The sequence below is a fragment of the Erinaceus europaeus genome, chromosome 13 (genome assembly GCF_950295315.1).
Source record: "Erinaceus europaeus chromosome 13, mEriEur2.1, whole genome shotgun sequence".
NCBI lineage: Eukaryota > Metazoa > Chordata > Mammalia > Eulipotyphla > Erinaceidae > Erinaceus > Erinaceus europaeus.
In genome coordinates, this window is record NC_080174.1 from 86422035 (window position 1) to 86444264 (window position 22230).

General features: G+C 40.0%; 1 protein-coding gene across 11 annotated transcripts in view; it reads left to right on the top strand.

Moving 5' to 3' along the window:
- MIER1 (MIER1 transcriptional regulator) overlaps positions 1 to 22230 on the top strand; it is a 56969-nt gene that overhangs the window by 8119 nt on the left and 26620 nt on the right. For all 11 annotated transcript variants that reach the window (XM_007528240.3, XM_060206378.1, XM_060206379.1 and 8 more), the window contains 5 exons: positions 6872 to 6896; positions 8546 to 8691; positions 16879 to 17040; positions 17931 to 18063; positions 20336 to 20400. In XM_007528240.3, the coding sequence (XP_007528302.1) occupies positions 6872 to 6896; positions 8546 to 8691; positions 16879 to 17040; positions 17931 to 18063; positions 20336 to 20400 (531 nt within the window). The remainder of the gene's footprint in view (positions 1 to 6871; positions 6897 to 8545; positions 8692 to 16878; positions 17041 to 17930; positions 18064 to 20335; positions 20401 to 22230) is intronic.

A 22230-nucleotide genomic window follows, 5' to 3' on the forward strand; every position in this document is an offset into this window, starting at 1 on the left:
CTCCTTTATTTCCTGGTATTTTGAGATATGTTGTAGTTGTCTTGTAAATACTGTCGCTTAGGGAAGAAAGGACCTCACATTCTGTAGGAAGTCATTCCTGATCAATTTTAAGAAGAAAATGCCTGGATTTTGTTTTCAGTGACTTTATCTTCAAATACTGCATTTTCTATACTCTTGAGTTGTAGATGCTTGTTTACAGTGAATTTGTAAGAAGCATAGAGGGATAGAGTCCTATCCCTCCATCTACATCAGGTGAAGAGGTGAAATGAATTTGGTTTTTATCTCACGGTTTTAGCAGTTGCTGTGACTTATAGGGACTAGTCATTTGAAGAGATAGATGAAACAAGTTTGAATGTTCTTACTTGCTTTTGTGTGAACTCACAGGAGAGATTTAGTCTCCATGATGCTAATACAAAGCAAGTGGTAAAGTCAGTTCAAATGCTGTGCCAGTTAACTTTTGGTTAAATAAATCTGATGATGATTGGAACTCACTGGTGAAATAGCACTAAATACATAAATCTGGGGGGAAAACAGGTTATTATTGAAGTTCTGTCTCCAGAGAAAAGTGTAAGTATTTCGCTTCTCGGTTTTCTGGTTGTTTTTAATTCCATAGGAAGATGTCCCTGATCTTCCTTGCTTATTAAAAAAAAAAAAAGCACAGAAACTTAATTCTTGAATATATTTGCATGGCTTCCGATGCAAATAGTCTAATAATAATTTTTACATTATTTGGCCTGATCATCTTAGCCTGTAGGAAGTACATCTTAATGGTCCTAAAAATAGTGATCAAAGCAATCTCTGTAGAAGTAGTGTCTCCTGCATTAGTGCTTTCTGATATTTCTCAATACTTCTTATTTCTTAAAATTTATTTATTAGCCTTCAAAACACTCTCCTACTTACTCTTTTAAAGCAAGGAAATTGCAGGCTAGTTGCAGTTCTGCAGCTGCAGTGAGAGAAAGAATTAGAGGAAGAAATAGTTGATCCTTCTGGTCTACCTGGAATTGCTGGAGAGACCTTTGGGAATGAAGGACTTGTCCTTGATTTGCATGTTTGTAAACATGGATGAGACATCTGGGGGCGAGGAGAGCCCAGCATGGAAAGCCCATCTTTTCACCTACTCTTATGTCTTTAGTATAAAGAGAAAGAAGTTGGCGGGTTTGCTTTTCTCTTACGTTAGTTTTAAATACCCTGAAAAACACCAAAGGGTCTTTAAATACATTGCTGCGATCCAACTGTACAGGTACCAGTTCTTACTTGGGAATCATTCTCTTTGATTTAGTGAAAGTGATTTTTAAAATTTAAGATTATTAGATGGGAATGCCATAATGCAGCTCCCCAAAAGAAGCATTTTGCGAATTGGGATAATCTCCAGTAGTTTCAGATTAAAAAAAAAAAAAGTCTTTTAAATATATCTAGTCAGTTAAGTACTCCTGAATATTGAGATTTTTTTTTTCGTTTAAAATGGTTTTTTTTAATGATTAAAAATTGACTTTTCCACAGTGATAAAAGTAAGTAACCTAGACCTTAGAGGAAATTGAATGATCTAAATGTTCATTGGAGGGAAAATGAAACTGAGAAGCGAGCCGATGCAGTTTGCCCTTGGTTGTGCAATCAGACTGCAGCGGGGGCTGGGAACTGAACTGGGGGCTGGCAGGCCGGCCTCTGGCTCACGCCCCCTGCAGTAAACCCACTCTGCCCTAGCAGCCGCCAGTGTGAGAGCCAAGTGAGTGCTCGAGGTTTGCACATCGCCCTTCCTTCTCCGACCTGGCTTACTTCCTTACCTCCCTCCTTCCCGTCATCCATTCCCTTCAGAAGCTCTGACTAGAGTCCAGGTCCATGATGGCTATAGGTTAAGAAGTGGCAGTGTAATAAATCTGAAGGGAAAACTTGATTTTAGGTAGATCTACTCGTTGAAAAATAAGCCTTCTAATTGCCTGGCATAAAACGAATTTAGTGGCTATACCTTGTTTTTATGACCTGTGTCATTTTTGTTTTTAATGCTGGTAGGTAATATAGTTGAGCTTTACTTTTGCACTTCATGGTTTTCTGGTGTATGGAATATGTTTCACTGTGTTCTCGATTAAATGCAAAAGAGAAACGTTTAGACAAATCTGAGGTATTGACTATATTTCAAATGTTAGCAACTTGGTCCTAGGTAAGTCATATAGGTGTTCAAATGTGTAAAAATGAATAGTCACTTTTAAAACTTGAGTTACCTTGTTCATAACTGTACCTTGTTTGTCCACTGTTACATTTTATATCTCAACACAATTTTCTATGTACCTAAAAGGAAACGGAATTGTAGGGGTGTTTCTAAAAAGTAGTAAGCAATGTAAAGCAGTACCTGGTGGCATGCAGTAAAAAGTGATGCCTATGAGTTTTTCAAAACTAACAACAGAGGGGAGGGAGTCAGGTGGTGGCGCAGCGGGTTAAGTGCATGTGGCACAGAGCACAGGAACCGGCAAAGCGCAAGGATGGGCTCAGGGATCCTGGTTTGAGCACCCGGCTCCCCACCTGCAGGGGCGTCGCTTCACAGGCAGTGAAGCAGGTCTGTGGGTGTCTGTCTTTCTCTCCCCCTCTCTGTCTTCCCCTCCTCTCTCCATTTCTCTCTGTCCTATCCAACAATGACGACATCAATAATAACTACAACGATAAAACAAGGGCAACAAAAGGGAATAAATATTTTTTAAAAAACAAAAAAGTAGCAATAGCACAGGGAAGTAGGCTATTTTAGAAAGTTCAGTTTGGTCAGAAATAGCTAATGTGTTACTACTACACCAGGTCTGTATGCACAGGGCACCAGAGGTTCAGTCCCTGGTACTGACATAAGCCATAAGCCATCTGAGTGCGCTCTGGAGGCTTTCCTGTACAAATGAAGGGATGAGTAAAAAGCCATCTCTCCCGACCCATTTCATTAGAGGGACATGCTAGCAGATTCTTGTGTATCCTTTGGGGAAAAAATTGTATGTATATTTTAGCCTAGTTTATTATTTTTTCTTTATTTTACACACTAGTTTTCTATATCCTTTCTTGTTAGTGCAAATATCTCTTTCATTCTTTTACAAAATTAATAGTGCTCAGTTGTATCTCATCACTTAACAGGTCATGGCTTTCAAATTTGTCCCCAATTTTGTGCTACGGTACATTTTATCTATTTATTTTAGGTCTGTTGGTAGAGATATGTTCATATTGGCAAAATTAGTTCTCAGAATGGTTAAACATATATATATATATATATATTAAATACATATTAGTTTATTGGGGGTGAATAGTTTACAGTTGACAGTAAAATACAGTAGTTTGTACATGCATAACATTTCCCAGTTTTCCACATAACAGTTTTCCCCCCACTAGGTCCTCTGCCATCACGTTCCAGGACCTGACCAATTTAGATTTCTATCATTAATGATTGAGTGCATTGTAAATACTCGCTAGTGTAAAATCTTTAGTACTGCCGGTTCAGTCTGAGCTCTGTCTAAAGATGTGGTTGTATGTGAATACTTGTCTGGCAATAGCTTTGAGCTCGGGTTTGCTCCCTCCACTCTTGTCAGTCCACTGCAGCTTTTAATGATGGGTGCTGTAAGTTTTCCTTGAGGGCATCACTGCACTGGATCTAGCTGAGCAGATACTTGTCCGATAGGACAGATGATGACTTACAGTCACATCTTACCCATGCTGGGAAGACAAAGCAGGTGGAGAGAGAGAGAGCCAGAGACAGAGAGGGAGAGAGAGGAGGAAAGGGGGTAGATAGCAAAGAGACTCATGCCTGAGGCTCCAAAGCCCCGGGTTCAGTTCCCCACACCACCGTAAGCCAGAGCTGAGCAGGGCTCTGGCAGAGAGAGAGAGAAAGATGGCATATTTGTTTAGCTGAGAAATAAAGAGAATCAGGTTCTAGACTTCAGTGCCCTCTTCCTCACCTTAAACCTTCTTCACGTCTCTCTCCTTGGGCTTGCTAATCTGTAAATGAGGTAAAATAGGTATTTTTCTGGATTGTGATTTTTGACCAGTGTATTTTGTATATATCATGTATATACAAGTTGATGTACATATATAATATATATATATTCTGCTTTTAAACAAAATTTTAAGGAACTGACCTCACTACTACCCCCCCCCCCAAACCTATACAGTAGAATTTTATTTTGAACACAAAACACTGAAAATGTGTTACTGGTTGGCAAACCATCTCTGCCTCCACTTCCTCATTCTAATCTAGATGGAGCTTAACTACCTGTCAGCTCATGCTTTATGAAGTACGCTTGTGTGTCTGACATCCTATGACCATTAATGCTGTATTCCAACACTGCTGTTCCAACTGTTCTTTGAAGACCTGATATTTTAATAAAGAAGTCATATTTGGGACTCTTCAGAGCTTTCAAGTGGTAACTTTACCAGTAAGATAGCAATCTCTGGTGTGTAATGCTATTTAGTACTGTCTGAGCCTTTTTTCTTGTACTACAAACTGAAATGCACAGATGCTTTCTACAATTCAGTTTCTATTATTGCCAGGAGCTAACGATGAAAAGGGGCCTTTTATTCTTTAGTAGAGTAACTACAAGTATTTTTCAGCAGAAAACTGATCATTAGCATAACTGTCAGATACTCAAAAAGAACTAAATGCTCAGAGAACCATTTCCTTTAAATGGCTTATTTGAAAAAAAAAAAATGCTACTTTTCCTGTTTGTTTTCATCCTGTGCATACAGTTTCAAACGGTATGCATAGGGGTCTCTGGGTAGTGAACCTAAGACCACATGAGAATAGTCATTAACATTGCTGTAGCTTTGGATCGAGGTGCTTATTAAACTGGGGCAGCAAAACATAACTGCATGGATGAAAAGTTGACTCGTATCTTAAAGTATTGATCTGCATAGTAATTTGTGTGGTATTTAAATCCATTTCGAGTCAGTGGTGTATTAAACAGGGAATGGGGACACAGAGCTCTCGGTGGGAAAGCTACGGAATTCCACCCCCGTCATCCTAAAGCTTTCTAAGTCAGTATTAAATCACCAGTGGAAACGTGTTGTTAAACAAGCTAGAACCCCTTTTTATGATACTACTTTCTGCATGTCACGCTATTCTTCAGCTTCCCATCAGAGAAACCAAACTGAAAAGCCGTGTTGTATTGGCCTTGTTCTGGCAGACTTTTAAATAAATGTAATTGCTAACACTTAAAAATAATATAACTGGGCAGGGGTAGATAGTATGATGGTTATGCAAAGAGCCTCTCATTCCTGAGGCTCCAAAGTCCCAGGTTCAATTCCCTGCACCACCATAAGCCAGAGCTGAGCAGTGCTCTGGTAAAAAAAATAATATAACTGGATATCACCCATCTTTTGTTGGAACAGGACAGTGCTGTAGACAGGAGCCATTCTCTTAAAGTAGTTGGGGGCGGGCAGGCAGATGATCTTGTGAGGGGCATTGCGGTCATGCATTACATTACCTGCTGTGAGCAAAGACTGAGGTTTCAGCCCTGTTCCTTACCTGCAGAGGGGAAACATCATGAACCATGGAGCAGTGCTGCAGGCACCCGCCCCTTAATCTTTATTGTATAGAAACAGCCAGAAACCAAGAGGGTAAGGGGAATAGGGAGAGAGGGCGAGAGAGAGACCTGCAGCACTGCTTCACCACTTGCAAAGTGATAAACCTGATGCCAGTAAAAAAAAAAAAAAAAGAACAAAACCTTTGAAAAAGTGTGTCTTAAAAGGACCTAAGTTGTGGTCTGGGAGGTGGCATAGTGGATAAAGCATTGGACTCTAAAGCATGAGGTCCTGAGTTCAATCCCCGGCAGCACGTGTATTAGAGTGATGTCTGGTTCTTTCTCCTATCTTCCTCATAAATAAATAAAATTTTTAAAAAGGAGTACTATTAAAAAAAAAAAAAAGGACCTAAGTCATTTTGTAGAATCTAGAATGCCTTATAATAAGAGAATAATGTGGGCAGTTTTAATGCCTTAGAGTCTTGGAAGCTGGGGAAGTGGTGCAGTGGCTGTCATCTTTAATCCTGGGCGTCAGAACGTAGTTTGCCAAGTCTTGCCATGGACTTGCTTCCGGGCTCTAGAACTCAGCACTGTGGGGATCTCTGGTGGTGGTTGCCTCCCTTTCTTTGTTTTACAATACAAAGAACGAAAAACCTGACCTGAGGCCTGCAAAAATAATACTCATTTCTAAAAAGAACTTCTTTGAAATTCAGGGTGTTTTCCCAATTTCTGTTTTGTTTTTGCCTCTCTGCCTCATCAGTAAAGCAGAAAGGAAATAATAGTAATCACGGTCTTTATCTCTTAAGAGTTTTGGCCATCCAGTGTTTCTGCTCTGCAATTGGGAATTTGTTTGCTCTTTCATAGGCTAACTCCTGTAGGACGGAAGGTTGATAATTCGGTGACAGTCTTCAAGTGTGCTAGTTTATTAGCAAAGTGAGCCTCGTGTATTGCTTGGTGCTTAAATAAATACTTAATTTTGCCTTCTCACAGCATAATCTTCTCTGTTTCCACCTACCTTTCTTCACACAGTCTAGACCAGAAAGCAGTTTGATAAAGAACCCAGCGCATAGTTTTTCCTTTTACTGATAGGAGAAAGTGTTTCAGAAAAGTTCAAGATCTAAAATCCAAACCACTTATGAAAGTCCCTTTAAAAAGCTGAATCAATTTTATATTACTGTTGCTTTTAGTTTCAAGAATGTTTTAAATTTTTCTCAATATGTAATTAATGTTTGAGAAAGAATTAAATGGAGAGTTTTAATTTGTCTTAGACAACTCGTACTATAACTTAATTGTAGTTTTTGATGTCATTAATTGCTGTCTAAATCCTGCAGATTTTGTAAACATTTACTGTAAGATGTTAATTTTTCTTCTTTTCTCCCCCCTCCTCCCTATAGCCATCTGTTGAGTCTTCAAGTCCAGGTAGGTGGTTTTTGTATTCCGCACAATCTACTTGGCAAGCATTTCTCCTGCTAATTCTGTAAGTCAGGGCTGGAGAGATTCAGCTGCCCCTTGGCCTGGATTTTTCGAGCGCTTCTTTTCTTGGGGCCAAGGAAATGAACTAAAGGCTTGACCGCCAATTAAAGCGCAGGTGAGCCTGCTGTGAACTCAACCTCATGATTATCTGTGGGTTCTCTATATGATGAGCCGCCATACACATGCTTCTCAGAGCTTTTTTTTTTTTTCTTCTTCAGAGATGGGGGTGAGGTGGGGTGAGTACCAGGGATTGGGGGCAGCGAAGGTGCCATGGCACTGATGCTCTGGGCAGAGCTGCACACCTGGCAAAGCAGTGCATTATCCAAGGGGGCTCTTTTGCAGGCCTGCCTGTCTGTGATTTTAAAGCAGGATTCCTACTATCCTGAGGCTGTTAGAGGCTTGGGGTAAAAGGTATTGGAGTTAAGGATACTAATTCTCTCCTAGTTGACTGAGTTTAAAATAATATTGCTATATAAACTCTGAGGCTTGAGTTTTTCTTCTCGTTCTTCATTGGATTAGGTGAAGATTAAATGAACTGATGTTTATGGAGTTCATGAGCATACTATCTGGCATATGTTAAGCACTCAAAGACTCATGCTGAAAATTACAGAAGTGACAAGAACGCTGAGCTTTGCGTGCCCTTAATCCTAACAACTCTAGCTTTAAAAAAAAAAAAAAATCGATCTCATATTTCTTTATTTTAATCTACTGACTCTCTGGATTGGAATAGACAGGTAGATACTTCTATTAATCTTACTTCAGTAAACTTTTTTTTTTTTTCAATTTAAATCTAGGTTCGGCATTAGCTAGATAGGAGTGTAGTTTATACCCACCATCTGCATAAAATATTTCCTGTTACCTGTAAAAACAGAATAGCTTGCACATCAGCCACTTACCAGATCATTTCTAATACCTTTCATAAAATTCGTATGCCATTTTAACTATTTTTTCTTTCATATTCTGTCTATTAGATTCAGATCAGCTAAGTAAGTTAAGGGCAGCTGTCCACATGTTAGAATAAATTTCCATGGGAGAGTGGTTGGGAGATGGCTCGCCATGTGTATGCGGACCTGGGCTCAAGCCCCTGGCACCACATGGCAACGCCATGCAGTACAGCTGCTGTGGTATCTCTCCCCTCTCTGTATCTTCCTGTCTCTCTCTTTTATCTCTTTGGGGGGAAAGTCTGCTGGAAATAGCCACACAGGTGTAAGACACCAGCACACTGAACAGAGATGCTGCTAAGAAAATATTTGAGGGTACATGCATGTTCATTAGATGATTTATTCTTTAAAATTCAGGCTTCACGTTTAAAAGGACTGACAGCACTCTTTTTAAAATTTCATGTATGTTATTCTCCTTTCCTGGTTTTGCAGTTGTAACTATGAAGATAGAAAGGCAAAACTATCCCTTATTTGGGGGAGGAGAGGGAAGCTCTTAGGGCAAGAAATTTAGAAGATGATAAATAATACTTAACTGTGGGTAACTTTTTTCCTATTTTCATTTTACTTAGACCCACCTTTAAGTATGTACTAAACTAGTATTATTAAGATAAAATTATTTTCTTTATCAAACTTTAAAAAATGTTTTTTTCCCAGGAGGTTCAGCGACATCAGATGACCATGAATTTGATCCATCAGCTGACATGCTGGTTCATGATTTTGATGATGAACGAACATTAGAAGAGGAAGAAATGATGGAAGGAGAAACAAACTTCAGTTCTGAGATAGAGGATCTTGCGAGGGTAAATAACAGTAAGAGCTAGGAGTAAACCAATCAGTTGTTAACTTTTGTGTTTGTGGCAAGAGAAAACACTTGCAATTTGGGCCATAGTGTTTGTGTTGGGGGCAGGTGGATGCTATAGTGTAGTCTATACTGAGAAGTTCGTTGCAGTCTTTGGTGGGATTTATGGGTTTGAAATGGAAGACTGATAAGTGGAAATGGCTTTATTGTGTGAAGTAGAATTTACATGGTTACTTTGGTAAAGCATCACAGGCATCTGGTAAGAAATACACTGGATTTCTCTTCTTCCGTACCTTCTGTGTCCCCCTCTCCAGCTGTTGCTTCCGTACCTTCTGTGTTCCCACTTACCCTGCTGTTGGTGCTTTCAGTGCCAAATACTGACCTGTCATCTTCTTCCGAGTTTCATATTTCTTCTGTACTCTAGATTTCTGCCTCTCCCAATCAAGATAGCCAATGACTTCCATGGTTATATCCCCTAGGCTACGTTTTTTACTTTACTGTCAGCAGTATTCAAGGCAGTTTACTTTCTTTTACATGAATTCTGGAGTAGGCCCATTGCCATGTTCTTTCTCTCTCTCTCTCTTTCTATTCAGAGTATTTACAGACAGGATTGAGTATTGTAACTCCCATGTTTTCAGTTCTAGACTTTTTTTTTTTTTTTACCTTTTTAGTCACTTAATATTCATTTTCAGAATTACAGGGTAACCACCAGAGTTCTATATCCCCATTCCTGCCATTGGAATTTATAGTAGTTCTCCCAAGGTTACAGATAAGGTTGACTGTTATTTCTGTACTCGACGTTATTTTCTTTGATTTCTAGATCACTGCTTCTCGGCGTAGCCACTTCAGAATTTTCTGTATTTAGAAGCTTATTAAGATAAAAATGTTTGTGGGGGCTGGGCAGTGGCGCAGCAGGTTAAACGCACATGGCATGAAGCACAAGGACCAGTGCAAGGACCCCGATTTGAGCCCCCGACTCCCCACCTGCAGGAGGGTCTCTTCACAAGCAGTGAAGCAGGTCTGCAGGTGTCTGTCTTTCTCTCCCCCCCCCCACCTTCCCCTCCTCTCTCCATCCTGTCCAACAATAGCAACATCAAAATGGAACAAATGGCCTCGGGAGCAGTGGATTTGCAGTGCAGGCATCGAGCCCCAGCGATAACCCTGGATTAAAAAAAAAAATGATATGCATATTTTCGAGTTACTAAACTAGATATGATCTAATCTATATCTGTTCTGTATGTTCAGTATTTATTTCCTGTCTCCATCTTTAACTGTCGTCTCAAATCATTCAGTGGACACCTCTAAATTTTATTTTTTCAACTTCAGCTCCACTAAAGTTATTGAGGAAAAATTGACTGACACGGTTGTTATCGAGAAGGCACTCTTAGGTATTTCCCCAAGATAGGTGTCTGTATGTCTCTCCCTCATCCAAATGGTATCTCTAAATTTTAAGTGTCCAAAGCCAACTGTCTTGTTTGTCTGTTCACTTCCATTTCATCAGAAATGTGGCGTCACAATTCCCTTGTTACCTGAGAAAGCAGCAGCGCCGTCTGCCGTCTGCCATACCTAGGCCTCTTGCTTCTATCCCTCTTCAGATGACTTCTGTTCCATGGCGAGCTCTTTAATCACTGTATTCTGTGCTCTTTTTGACTAATAGTTTGTGATCATACTTGTTTTGTCTATATCCTTTTAATTCTGTGAGAGGAGGGACTATATTTGTTCTGTTCAGAACTTGCAAATCCATTTGAATGCCTGTATATAAAAATCTATTGTGTTTTCATTGAAGTTGATTATGTATAGGGTCTGTGTGCTCCGTGACAAACTCAGCATAGCAGCCTCAGCCTTTCGGAGTACATAATAGAGGAAAACAAAACCTTTAAATAAGAGAGAAAGAAACTGGAGCATCACTCTGGTACTTGCAATGCCTGGGATCAAACTTGGGACCTCATACTCTTTAAGTCCAATCAGTGCTCTGGCCATAGTGCCATCTCCTGAGCCTCTTAAGATAAACTTCTTTTTTTTTTTTTTTTTTTTCCCTCCAGGGTTATGGCAGGGGCTTGGAGCCTTTACCATGATTCCACTGCACCTGGAGGCCATTTTTTCCATTGTTGTTGGATAGGACCGAGAGAAATCGAGGGAGATGGGGAAGACAGAGATAAGATAAGATCCCTGCAGACCTGCTTCACTACTTATGAAGTGATCCCTGCTGGTGGGGAGCCGGGGGCTGGAACTGGGATCCTTGTGCTTCGCATTATGTGCGCTTAACCTGACGCGCCACTGCCTGACTCTCTGAAGATATATTTTTTAAAGAGCTGGAAAATAGTTCTTACTGTTTAGTTAAATCTTGTCAGGTGATCCTACTTTAGATTTAAGTGATGAAAGCTGCCTTAACCCACGGCTGTTTAAGCAATTCAGCATTTTATTATAAGCCAGAGAACAGACTAGGCCTTAGTGATGTATAGATGTTATTAGAGCTTTTGGGGAGTAGATTAAAAGGCACATGGAGACTGTAGAGTTAAAACTGTTTGAAACCTGTTCAAAAGAAAGGAATAAATTGCTGGAATTATCTGAAACGTAGGTGAACATCAAAAGAAATAACTGGCTTCATATGTTCGTAAGATGAACAAACTATTGAACTCTTGTTTATGTAAATCTCATAGAAACTTACTGCCTTAGATACATTTTCCTGCTTCTTGGTCACCTTATTGATTAAAAAGTGAAAATTACCCTCGTTCAACATTACTCCAATCCTAACTAGCAGGAGGAGATAATCAATGCAGGTTAGAATGGGTTATGAGGTGGGATGACTGTTTTTCTCTTTTTACAAAAAAAAAAAAGTCACTACATTTAAATATTACAGAATTATTAATGTACCTCACTAAAAGTTGAATGTGTCACGGTCTTTTCTTATTTTTCTGTACTTTGACTTCCTCACCTATTTTAAAGGGCTCTTCCCCTCCCCCAGTGTTCTTTCAAATGCTCTTAAGAAAAAAGTAAGGGTAGATAGCGTAATGGTGATGCAAACAGACTCTCAAGCCTGAGGCTCCAAAGTCCCAGGTTCAGTTCCTACCCCCACCGCCACCCCCACAAGCCAGAGCCGAACAGTGCTGTGGTTTAAAAAAAAAAAATCACCAGTTATAAAGAGGACAAGGAACCAGACTTAATTCTGGTCAGCGAGACAATTAGTGCCTCTCTCTACCTTGTCTATAATCACCAGTAGTCCTCATGTAAGACCTTTAACAGGGCTGCTTCAGGACCAGTACACATAGCTGTGAGCTCACAGGATACGAACCAAACCATATTAAGAAGATGAACGGAGCTGGAGATATAGACCAGACTTTTATGCCTGATGCCCAGAGGTCCCAGGTTCAATCCCTAGCACCTCTACAAGCCAGAATAGAGCAGTGCTTGTTAAAAAAGAAAGTGAACAGATCTTGTGCTGATTACTGACTTGCTTTCACAGAAGTGTGACATGTCAGGAATTTGCAATTCCTTTGGCATTGATGGCATGAAATAAACTGTGATTTCAGAAGTTCCCATTTACTGCATATAGCCCATGGTTTTATATTTGATTCAAATTTTAACATTTTAAGTGAGAACTGGCTTTTCAGTGAAGCTTTATGTACATTATATTTATATGTATAAATCATCAGGATAAAAGATATTTTAGTTACTTCACACTTACTTCAACAAAATACAATATGCAAGGTACTGGCTACTATGTGATCTTAGGTGTGTCAGAATTATTTACTTAGTAAATAGAGTTAGTTTTGTTTGCTAGAAATTGTAATTCTCAGGTCTAGCTGTTTTGCTCGAGTGCATTCTTCAAGATCAGAATCACTTTAAATGGCACAAGTTTGATCTAATTTGGGAACAGGATCAAGATCAGCTTTAGCTTCAGTATATACAAAAATCACAACAGTATTATTAATACTCAGTTTGCAGTGGTAGAAACATTTGACATATACACACAACGTGAATTGCTCTGTCTCGTATTCATCTTTTTGATGGATTAACCAGTTATTTTGTTGACACACGCTAAAACTGGCATCAGTTTAGTACTGACTATCCTACTTGTAGTTAGTTGATCACAGGGGGTCCTAACTTCACACGGCCTGTCTTGAAACAATCTTTCTCTGCTTCATTGCATCTTGAACATTGTGGTGATTTCTTTTCCCTAAGTTCTACAGATTGATCCATTGCTCAGTAGCTAGTCAAATTGAGTCAGAAGTAAAGTATAACAGATCCTTTTACAAACTAAGTGTAATACTCGGGGAATCAAGTTAAGATAGTAACCCTGTTAGTTTTTTTTTTTTTTTTTTACTACAGATAGACTTGATCAGGGCAACATGTCTTTGTTTCAGTACATAATTGTCTTTTCCTCTGAGTTGCAGCATTTTTCTCTCCCTATGAACTCTTATTACTGTTTCTTCAAACTGAATCGCTTCTTTTTCAAATGCACTGACCAGACACTTATAACTCTCCTCTATTCTCCACTTGTGTCAGTTTTAGAGATGCTGCTAAATTTTTCCTTGGGCAGTGAAATCTTTAAGTGAATCATGCTTCACCAAATGTATCTCAAAGAGGGAAAAATCTTGATCTAACTATAGATGTCAAGACATTCCACAACTTTTTGTTTTCACCTTCTTTGAGTTACCACCAGGGTTACTGTTGGGATTTGGTTTCCTGCACAATGAATCCTCTGGTCTTGATGGCCATCTCCCCCCCACTACCCCCCCTTTTTTTTTGTATCTTTATTTCTATTTTACTAGGACAGAGAAGATTTTAGAGGAGAGGGGGAGACAGAAAGAGAGAGAGGTAAACACCTGTAATCCTGCTTCACTACTCGTGAAACAGTGGAGTTGGGACTCAATCCTGGGTCCCTGCTGCTTGTGATAATAGGTACACTCCTCTGGGTGCACCACTGCTAGGCCCTGACATTTTACATCTTTGACAGTGGTTTAAAAAATTCTTTTCCATTCAATTAGTATGCCATAATTTCTTTATTGGGGAATCAGTGGTTTACAGTCAACAGTAAGATATAGTACAATAGGCTGTACATGTATAGCATTTCTCAGTTTCCCACATAACAATTCAAGCCCCACTAGGTCCCCCTCTGTCTTCTGGGACCTCAACCCTCCCACCACCCCAGAGTTTTTTATTTTAGTGCAATTCAGGAAAAGGCTGATTGGTAGGTATTTTATCCTAGGCCTTTAAGGTAAATGTTCCTCTAGGTGGTCCTACAGCAGTGGGTACACATCACTGACGTTTTACTTTATTGTCGTGGTTGAGCTCTCACCTTAAGTGCCAGCTATTTTAGGTAGAGTCAGAGACAGATAACAAAGGGAAAAGACACCACAGCACTGAGACTTCCTACAGTGAGATGGGGCTGGGCTCGAATGTGGACCACCAGGAAAAAGAACTGTCGAGAGGAGGGTCATGGCACAGATCACCAAGAGCCAGCACCCGGGCTCACACCCCCAGTCCCCACCCAAAGGGAGGAGCATCACAAGCAGTAAAGCACTGCTGGGCCCATGAGGGTCTGTCTCCCCATTACTTCTTCAGTTTTTCTCTGTCCTATCACATAAAATAATAAATAAATTTTTTTAATATTCCCTTTTGTTGCCCCTGTTGTTTTAGCATTGTAGTTATTATTGCTGTTATTGATGTCGTCATTGTTGGATAGGACAGAGAGAAATGGAGATGGGGAAGACAGGAGGAGAGAAAGACAGACACCCGCAGACCTGCTTCACCGCCTGTGAAGCGACTCCCCTGAATAAATAAAAATTTTAAAACATAGGTAGAGCAGGTAGGTGACTCACTTGAGAGAACATTTACTGTGGGAGAGATTTGCCACTGTAAGCTTCAGCAGAGTGGGAGTGCTCTGGCCCGGGGAGATGGATTTCATCTGCTCCGATTGACTCCTCTCCACTCAGCCTAGACAGGAGGACTTGGCTTACTCCTGTTGACAGAGTACTGAAGAATACTGGCATGTATCTAGTTTAATGAGGCGAGGCCATCACTCAGTCAGTCTCTCCTTTCTTTTCCTCAGACCACTGCACAGATTTGGCTTGCGGTGCTGGGGATTGAACCAGGGACCTGGGAGTTTCAGACATAGAAGTCCTTTGAATAACCTTTATGCTGTCATCCTAGCCCTACCTTTGTTGTTGTTGTTGTTGCTCTCCTAAATTCTGAACTGACTAAAGGAAGTGAGAAATAGACAGGTAGCTCGCCAGACTTTTTTTTTTTTTTTTATGTATTTATTGGATAGAGACAGAAAAATTGAGAAGGGAGGGGGAGACAGGGAGAGAGACATGCACAGCCCTGCTTTACTACTTGTGAATTTTCGCCCCTGCACATGGGGACCAGAGGCTTGAACCTGGGTCCTTGTGCACTGTGATGTGTGTACTTAACCAGGTGTGCCACCGTCTGGCCCCCCAAAAATAAATTTTTTTAAATATTTCTAAAAATAGACTTTCTGTTAAATATTTCTTCAGAAAACGTGTTTGTATATGTGTATAATATTTTTGGGTAATGTGATTTCTGTTTCCTTTTTGTGATCAGACTTCTTTCTCTTGTGCTTCCCTGATATTCTTGTGGTTAGTTGTGATTAGACTGAGCACTTTTTAAAAAAATATATTTATTTTCCCTTTTGTTGCCCTTGTTGTTTTTATTGTTGTAGTTATTGATGTCGTCATTGTTGGAGAAGACAGAGAGAAATGGAGAGAGGAGGGGAAGACGGGGAGAGAAAGATTGACACCTGCAGGCCTGCTTCACCACCTGTGAAGCGACTGACTCCTCTGTAGGTGGGGAGCCGGGGGTCAAACTGGGATCCTTAGGTTGGTCTTTCTGCTTCACGCCATGTGCGCTTAACCCACTGCGCTGCCACCTGACTGCCTACACTGAGTACTTTCTACAGATAGCTAATTTCATTTCAGCACTTACAGATACTTTCCCTTGAGATTGGGAAAGCCCCACCCCCACCCCACCCCAGCTAACTCAACATATACCAGTGAGATAGAGACTTCGGGGAGTCGGGCGGTGGTGCACCAGGTTCAGTGCACACATGGCCAATTTGAAGGACCTGAGTTTGGGCCCCACATGCAGAGAGGCCGCTGCATGAGTGGTGAAGCACATCTGCATTTGTCTTCCTATCTTCCCTCCCCTCGCAGCTTCTGTTATATCCAACAGAATACAAAGGAGGAAAATATAAAAGAAAAATATGGTTGCTGGGAGGGGTGGGTTCACAGTGCCGGCACCAACCCCCAGTAATCACCCCGGTGGCAGACAAGATCAGGAAAAGGTAGACTTTGGGTTCAGACATTACATCTGACTGCTTTGTTTAAAACCTGTGATTGAAGTTGTTTATGGTCTTAACTTTCTCAAGATTTTTATTTTCCTATTCTCACACTATATACAATACTCTGAAATGTGAACATACTTACTAAAGTGTGTTGTTAGTGTATATTTCCTGAATTGACTATGTCAGTGAGTAAGTTACAACCAGTGACAGTTGTTATACTTGGGAATTTTGTTTGCCATCAACTACAGGTCAGTCTTTAAGGAATTCTTAAACCACCAAGCTTATCCTGATTTTCAGAGTTGTTTTCAGTTTCACTTTTTAGGAAACTGAGAATTTTGTAGATGACTAGTGTAGATACTTACTTCCGTCATTGTCATTGTTAGGACGTCACTGCTCCAGGCTGGTAGAAACAGTGAGAAAAGTGTGTCGAGGGTCAGACATGGGTCTCACGTGTGGCACTGTAAGCTCACTGTTCAAGTGAACTGTCTCGCTAGCCCGCTAGATGTGTGAGTTGCAGAAATAAGATTCTCTTATTCAGGGGTCTGGGCAGTAGCATAGCGGGTTAAGTGCACGTGGTACAAAGCACAAGGACAGGCATAAGGATCCCCGGCTCCCCACCTGCAGGGGAGTCGCTTCACAAGTGGTGAAGCAGGTCTGCGGGTGTCTATCTTTCTCTCCCCCTCTCTGTCTTCCCCTCCTCTCTCCATTTCTGTTTTATCCAACAACAATAATGACGACGATAATAAGGGCAACAAAAAGGGAAAAAAATGGACTCTAGGAGCAGTGGATTTGTAATACAGGCACCGTACCCCAGTGATAACCCTGGAGGCAAAAAAAAAAATTCTCATATTCAAAAACAAACATTTTTAATTTTGTTCTATTTAGGAAGGCGACATGCCAATTCATGAACTTCTCAGCCTTTATGGTTATGATAGCACTATTCGACTACCTGAAGAAGATGAGGAAGAGGAGGAGGAGGAAGAAGAAGGAGAGGATGATGAAGATGCTGATAATGATGATAATAGTCGATGTAGTGGGGAAAATAAAGTAAGATGATTATTGTTATTATTTTTAACCAGAGCACTGTTCAGCTTTGTCTTGAACCTGGGACTTTGGAGTCTCAGGCATGTGAGTCTCTTTGCATAGCTATCTACCCCCACCCAAGATTATGGTATTTTTACATCTTCTTTAGGATCATAGTCTTTATTGTTGAAGTTACAGCTTAGCACACTTGTTTTGATTATTAATCTTTGTAACCTGGCTTTTTCTGACTTTAAAAGTAATACTTTCTTGCTTGACAAATATCATAAATACTGACAATTTATTTTTAAAAAGTAGTACTTTCAAATGTTAAAATATCAGAAATAGGTAATAAAAATTGCAAGACCCCTAAAGCCCCACTTTTGAGTGAAACATTTTCAGTGCTTACTCTAAAACTATACCGGCTTTTAAGTAATAAAAATGAATCTGAGAGTGGGGGAAGATAGTATAATTGTCATGCAAACAGACTGTCATGCCTGAGGCTCCAAAGTCCTAGATTCACTCCCCTGCACCAGTATAAGCCAGAGCTGAGCAGTGCTCTGGTTAAAAAAAAAAAAAAAGAATTTGAATTGGTATTCATTTTTTAAATTCCATTTGGAAATGACTTTGTATTTACAGAAGAGAATTCTCTTCATCCATTGTGTCTTAAAGTCAACTATTATAAACCTTGGTGTGTGTGTCAAAAAATAGAAAATCAGCATGGGTCCCATACTGCTGATTAAACTGCTGACCAAAACTCAGCTTTCACAAGTTTTCCTTTCATTGATGACCATTTTCCTGTTTCAGAATCCAGCCCACAGCACTGTTCTCATTGAGTATTTTCATTTTAGTGATCTGATTGTATTTCGAACACTGAAATCTTGGATTTTTCACATCTGAAACTTATTGGTCCACAGGAAGAGAATATAAAGGATTCGTCAGGTCAAGAGGATGAAACTCAGTCTTCCAATGATGATCCATCGCAGTCTGTGGCTTCTCAGGACGCCCCGGAGATGATCCGTCCACGTAGATGTAAATATTTCGATACAAGTAAGCACTGTGACGATGAGAGCTTGAAAGTAGTCATTACTATTTGATAGACAGCTGAAGTTGTTGTTGTTTTCACTGCTGTTTGGAGTCACTTCTTTAAACAAAAAAATCTTAGTAATGGGGCTCTGTTCTAAGTTATTTAGCACTACGGGGACTCTAGATCTACTGTAATAATGTCGTATGTTTACTGTGTATTTCCTGGATAAAGTTTTTAGTTTCTCCTCGCTTTTTCCTTTCTTCATTGTCTTTCTTAGCCTCTTCGCTTTTTTAGATAAATGCATAAACATTTTTTCCCCTCGTGAATGCTCCCTAATCTAAAGAATTGGTTTTTTTAAAAAAAATATTTTATTTATTAATGAGAACAATAGGAGAGAGAGAAAGAACCAGACATTACACTGGTACATGTGCTGCTGGGGGTTGAACTCGGGACCTCATGCTTGAGAGTTCAGTGCTTTATCAATTGTGCCACCTCCCAGATCACAGAATTGGTTTTTCTAAAGGTGGGGGAATCCATTTGAAAAGGAATACATGTAATCTTTCTATAGTTAATGATCTAGTCTGAAGTGGTTCAAAATTTAATGTATTTATCTTGAATAATGCATGCTTCATTTGTTCCATCATGTTTCATTCTAAGCAGGATTCACTACTCTAGAAGACAATTCATTGTTTCATGTTTTCTTTACTTATTGTCCAGCCAGGGTCTTGCTCATGTGTGATTTCACTGCTCTTGGGCAGGCTTTTCATTCAGACACAGATGCAGAGAGAGAGAGAAAGACAGAGAGGGGACGAGACACCACTTCCAGAGATTCTCCCAGTGCTGACTTGAGCGCTTTCTATGAGCTATTGGTACTTAATCCTGGGCCACACATCTGGGGAAGCATGCATCCTATCTGGAGGGCTGCCTGGATACCAGGCCCAGAGACCGCTCTTTAATACGAACAAGTCAACATTGGCTTAAATTTGTGGTCTACTTTCTCAACACACATTTAGAAGTGGATGTGCTGCTAATAATTTTAAGAGTTGATGTTGAAATCGTCTGCCTGTGAGATTTTACCATTCCCGGTGGGCTCGTCATTGTCCTTTTTAATTCATATGAAGACGGCAGGAAAGACACCACAGCACTGCTCCCCCATTTGCGAATCAGTCCCTCGTGCCTTGCTGTACGCTCTCCTGTGGTGCCAGAGGCTAGAACCTTGGTCCTCAGTGTGACAGAGTGTGTGTTTTACTGGGTGAGCTGTTTCCCAAACCCTTATAGTAAGTTTTTTAAAAAAATACATGATTCAGTTGAAAGGTGTATAAAAAGAGAAAAGAAAGACTGGTGGATCAGTACACCAAGAAATGAAGATAATTGTGCTGATCTTATTTGGGGAAATGTGGCATTTTCCCCTGGCTCAGTACAGATGCGAACTACTGCCAGAGTTGGCTTAGTAGAGGGACGCTAACTGTGCGCCTCTCAAATATCTGTTCCATACTTTGAGCCGGCATTTTAGTTGCGATGTGTGTGTATAGTTTGCCTGTCTTGGCCTCGCCATCGGAGTAGTTGATTTCGAAATGTAATGTTCTCCTCCTCTAAATAGTGAGTGTCATTTTAAGGATGAAAAGACTGGCAATCTTGATAGTTCTCCAGTTTCCCTTCCCTGCATGTCAATACATTCTTAATTGCCAAAGTCAAACCAATAGTTTCCCTGCTCAGAATAAACGAAGCGTTGCAGGAAAAGGCACATCTTTATCCGCAGGGTCCCTTCCTCTGCTCTGCCCGTGTAGTACTACAAAGTTCTTATTAGTTCTTTATTTCTTACCAGAATACACTCAGCTCAGGTACTGTTGGTGCCAGTAAGTAACTGCACACGCGGCATCTCTCACACCACTCGCGTGCCACCAGTGCACTGTCTCCGTAGCTCTTCCTCTAGATAAATCGTAATTTCATACGGGGAGGAACTGAGGTCCCGCCATTTATTTTGCTACCAGCCTTAGTGGCAGAATTAGGCTTAGGAGCAAGTTGTTTTGGTTCTATTTGTCCCATAATGTTTTTGTAGGAAATCATTTCGTAAGACGGATAGTCACCTAAGATGAGGATTGCTCTAGGTTTATGAGATGTTTTGTTTAGCTTATAGGGAGGGCATATATAATTTGATGAGAAATAGTATGGCCTAGCTACAGATATTTTTGGACATATTTAAGTTTTTTTTGATAGTAGATATAAAAATAATATACATAGATGTGGATAGGATGAGCAATCATTTTATAGTATTAATTGTTTTATTTACTCTAGATAGTGAAATAGAAGAAGAATCTGAAGAAGATGAAGATTATATTCCATCAGAAGACTGGAAAAAGGTAGTTAGAACCATATATTCCAAAAACTTAGAGAAATTAATATTTTAAAGACCAAGTATAATTAATCTTCTTACTAATTATATATAGAGATAGATAAAATTGAGATAAGTGCTTTTTATATATCCAGGTGAGAGGTAATGGTACAGAAAGAACTGAACTTTTCTCTAACAAATTAATACTCAAGTTTCAAGATCAGACATCAGATCTCTAAAACTAGTGAAGAATTACACTTTGTTGCATTATAAAAAGTATTCTATGTGATTTTTTTCCCTATACTTTAGGAAACAGTTCTGTAGGCTTGCATAGCTGTGTTTAAATTGTTATTTTCTATCCCTAGTTACTATGACTATAATTCACAAGTTTATTGCTATGAAGGGAAGCGTTTGATTTTCTCTATAGTATCCATAATTAAGCTACTTCCTAGAGTGAGTGAATCTAAAGGTAACACTGACATAATTCTAATTGTAAAATCATAATATGTGTAGTTTGTATATAAAGATTTTTAAGCTATTGCAAAAAATGTAACTTCTTATTAAAATAATCAGAGTGCTATATAAAATTGGTTACAACAGATAATACATATAGGAAAAATGGTATCATTCTTCCTGAGATAGATCGTGCATTTTCCTTTTTAAAACTTTTTGAAGCTTCTCTATTGCATTTTATCTAGGTTTGACATTAAATTTAGTGCAAAAACATTTTCTTAAGAAATGACTAGCTCAAACCATGAGATTCACCCAGCTGCTATTTCTAGGAAGCAGAGCACCTGTTCTGCTATGTGTGTGCCAGTGGGCCAGCCTGAGGGTCTCACATGCAAGTCCAATGCCTTACCTCCCCAAGCCACCTTCATAGTCTAGTTACTGAGTACTTTGCGCCTCTCTCTGTAGCTGCTTGGCTTACGTTTGTCTGGTTTGACATGCTTTCATCAGCCTTTAGAAAAGAAAGAAAATCATGCTTGCTTCGGCAGCACATACACTAAAACTGGAAAAGAAAGAAACTGGATGGGGGGGGATGGCTCACCTTGTAGAGCACGTGGGTTACAGTGTGCAGGGGAGAGACTTCAAGCCCCTGTCCCCACCTGTGGGAGGGACATTTCACAAATGGTGAAGTAGTGGGGCAGGTGTCTCTCAGTCTGCATCCCTCTTGATTTCTCTCTCTCTCTCTCTCCCCCTCTCTCTCTATATATATCCAAAAACTAAATACCTAAAATACTTAAAATGGGGCAGAAAAAAAAAAGAGCCAACTGTCTCTTGCAGTTAAAGGAAGTTTAAAGAGTTTCTCTAAGAATGAAGTACTCTGAATTCAGAGAAGGCTCCCCAGGGATTCCAGAAGTATTGGTTAACTACTTTGAATGATAAATGAGTAATGGGGCTAAAAGAAAAAGGCAGAATTTCATAGAAAACAAAAATGATAAAAATCATCTAATTTTCTCACTATCGGTGTGGTCAGTTGGACAAGTCTTCAGTTCTTTCTGACTTCTTCAGTAGATAAAGGGCTAGAAACCTGGAGGAGTCCTCCTAAACGGTTCTTTCCAACACGCATTCAAGTTTATGTGAGGGTTTTCCTCATCAAAGTTGACTGCTGCCCCACCCCCACCCCCAATCTTTGGGGCAGTGGGTAGGAGAGTAGCTGGAGAGTTGTCCTGTGTGATTTCACTGCTTTGGAGCCAGCTTGCTCCTCGAGAGAGGGAGAGATGCCACAGCACCAGAGAGTCCCCAGTGCCATGGTACTTGCTTGGCAAGACACTCTTGTTACCTGGTGACCTCTCTCTCTGGTCCCAGACCATCTCTATTTGGTATAATTTGATAGGCTATTTTGGAGATCTGGGAA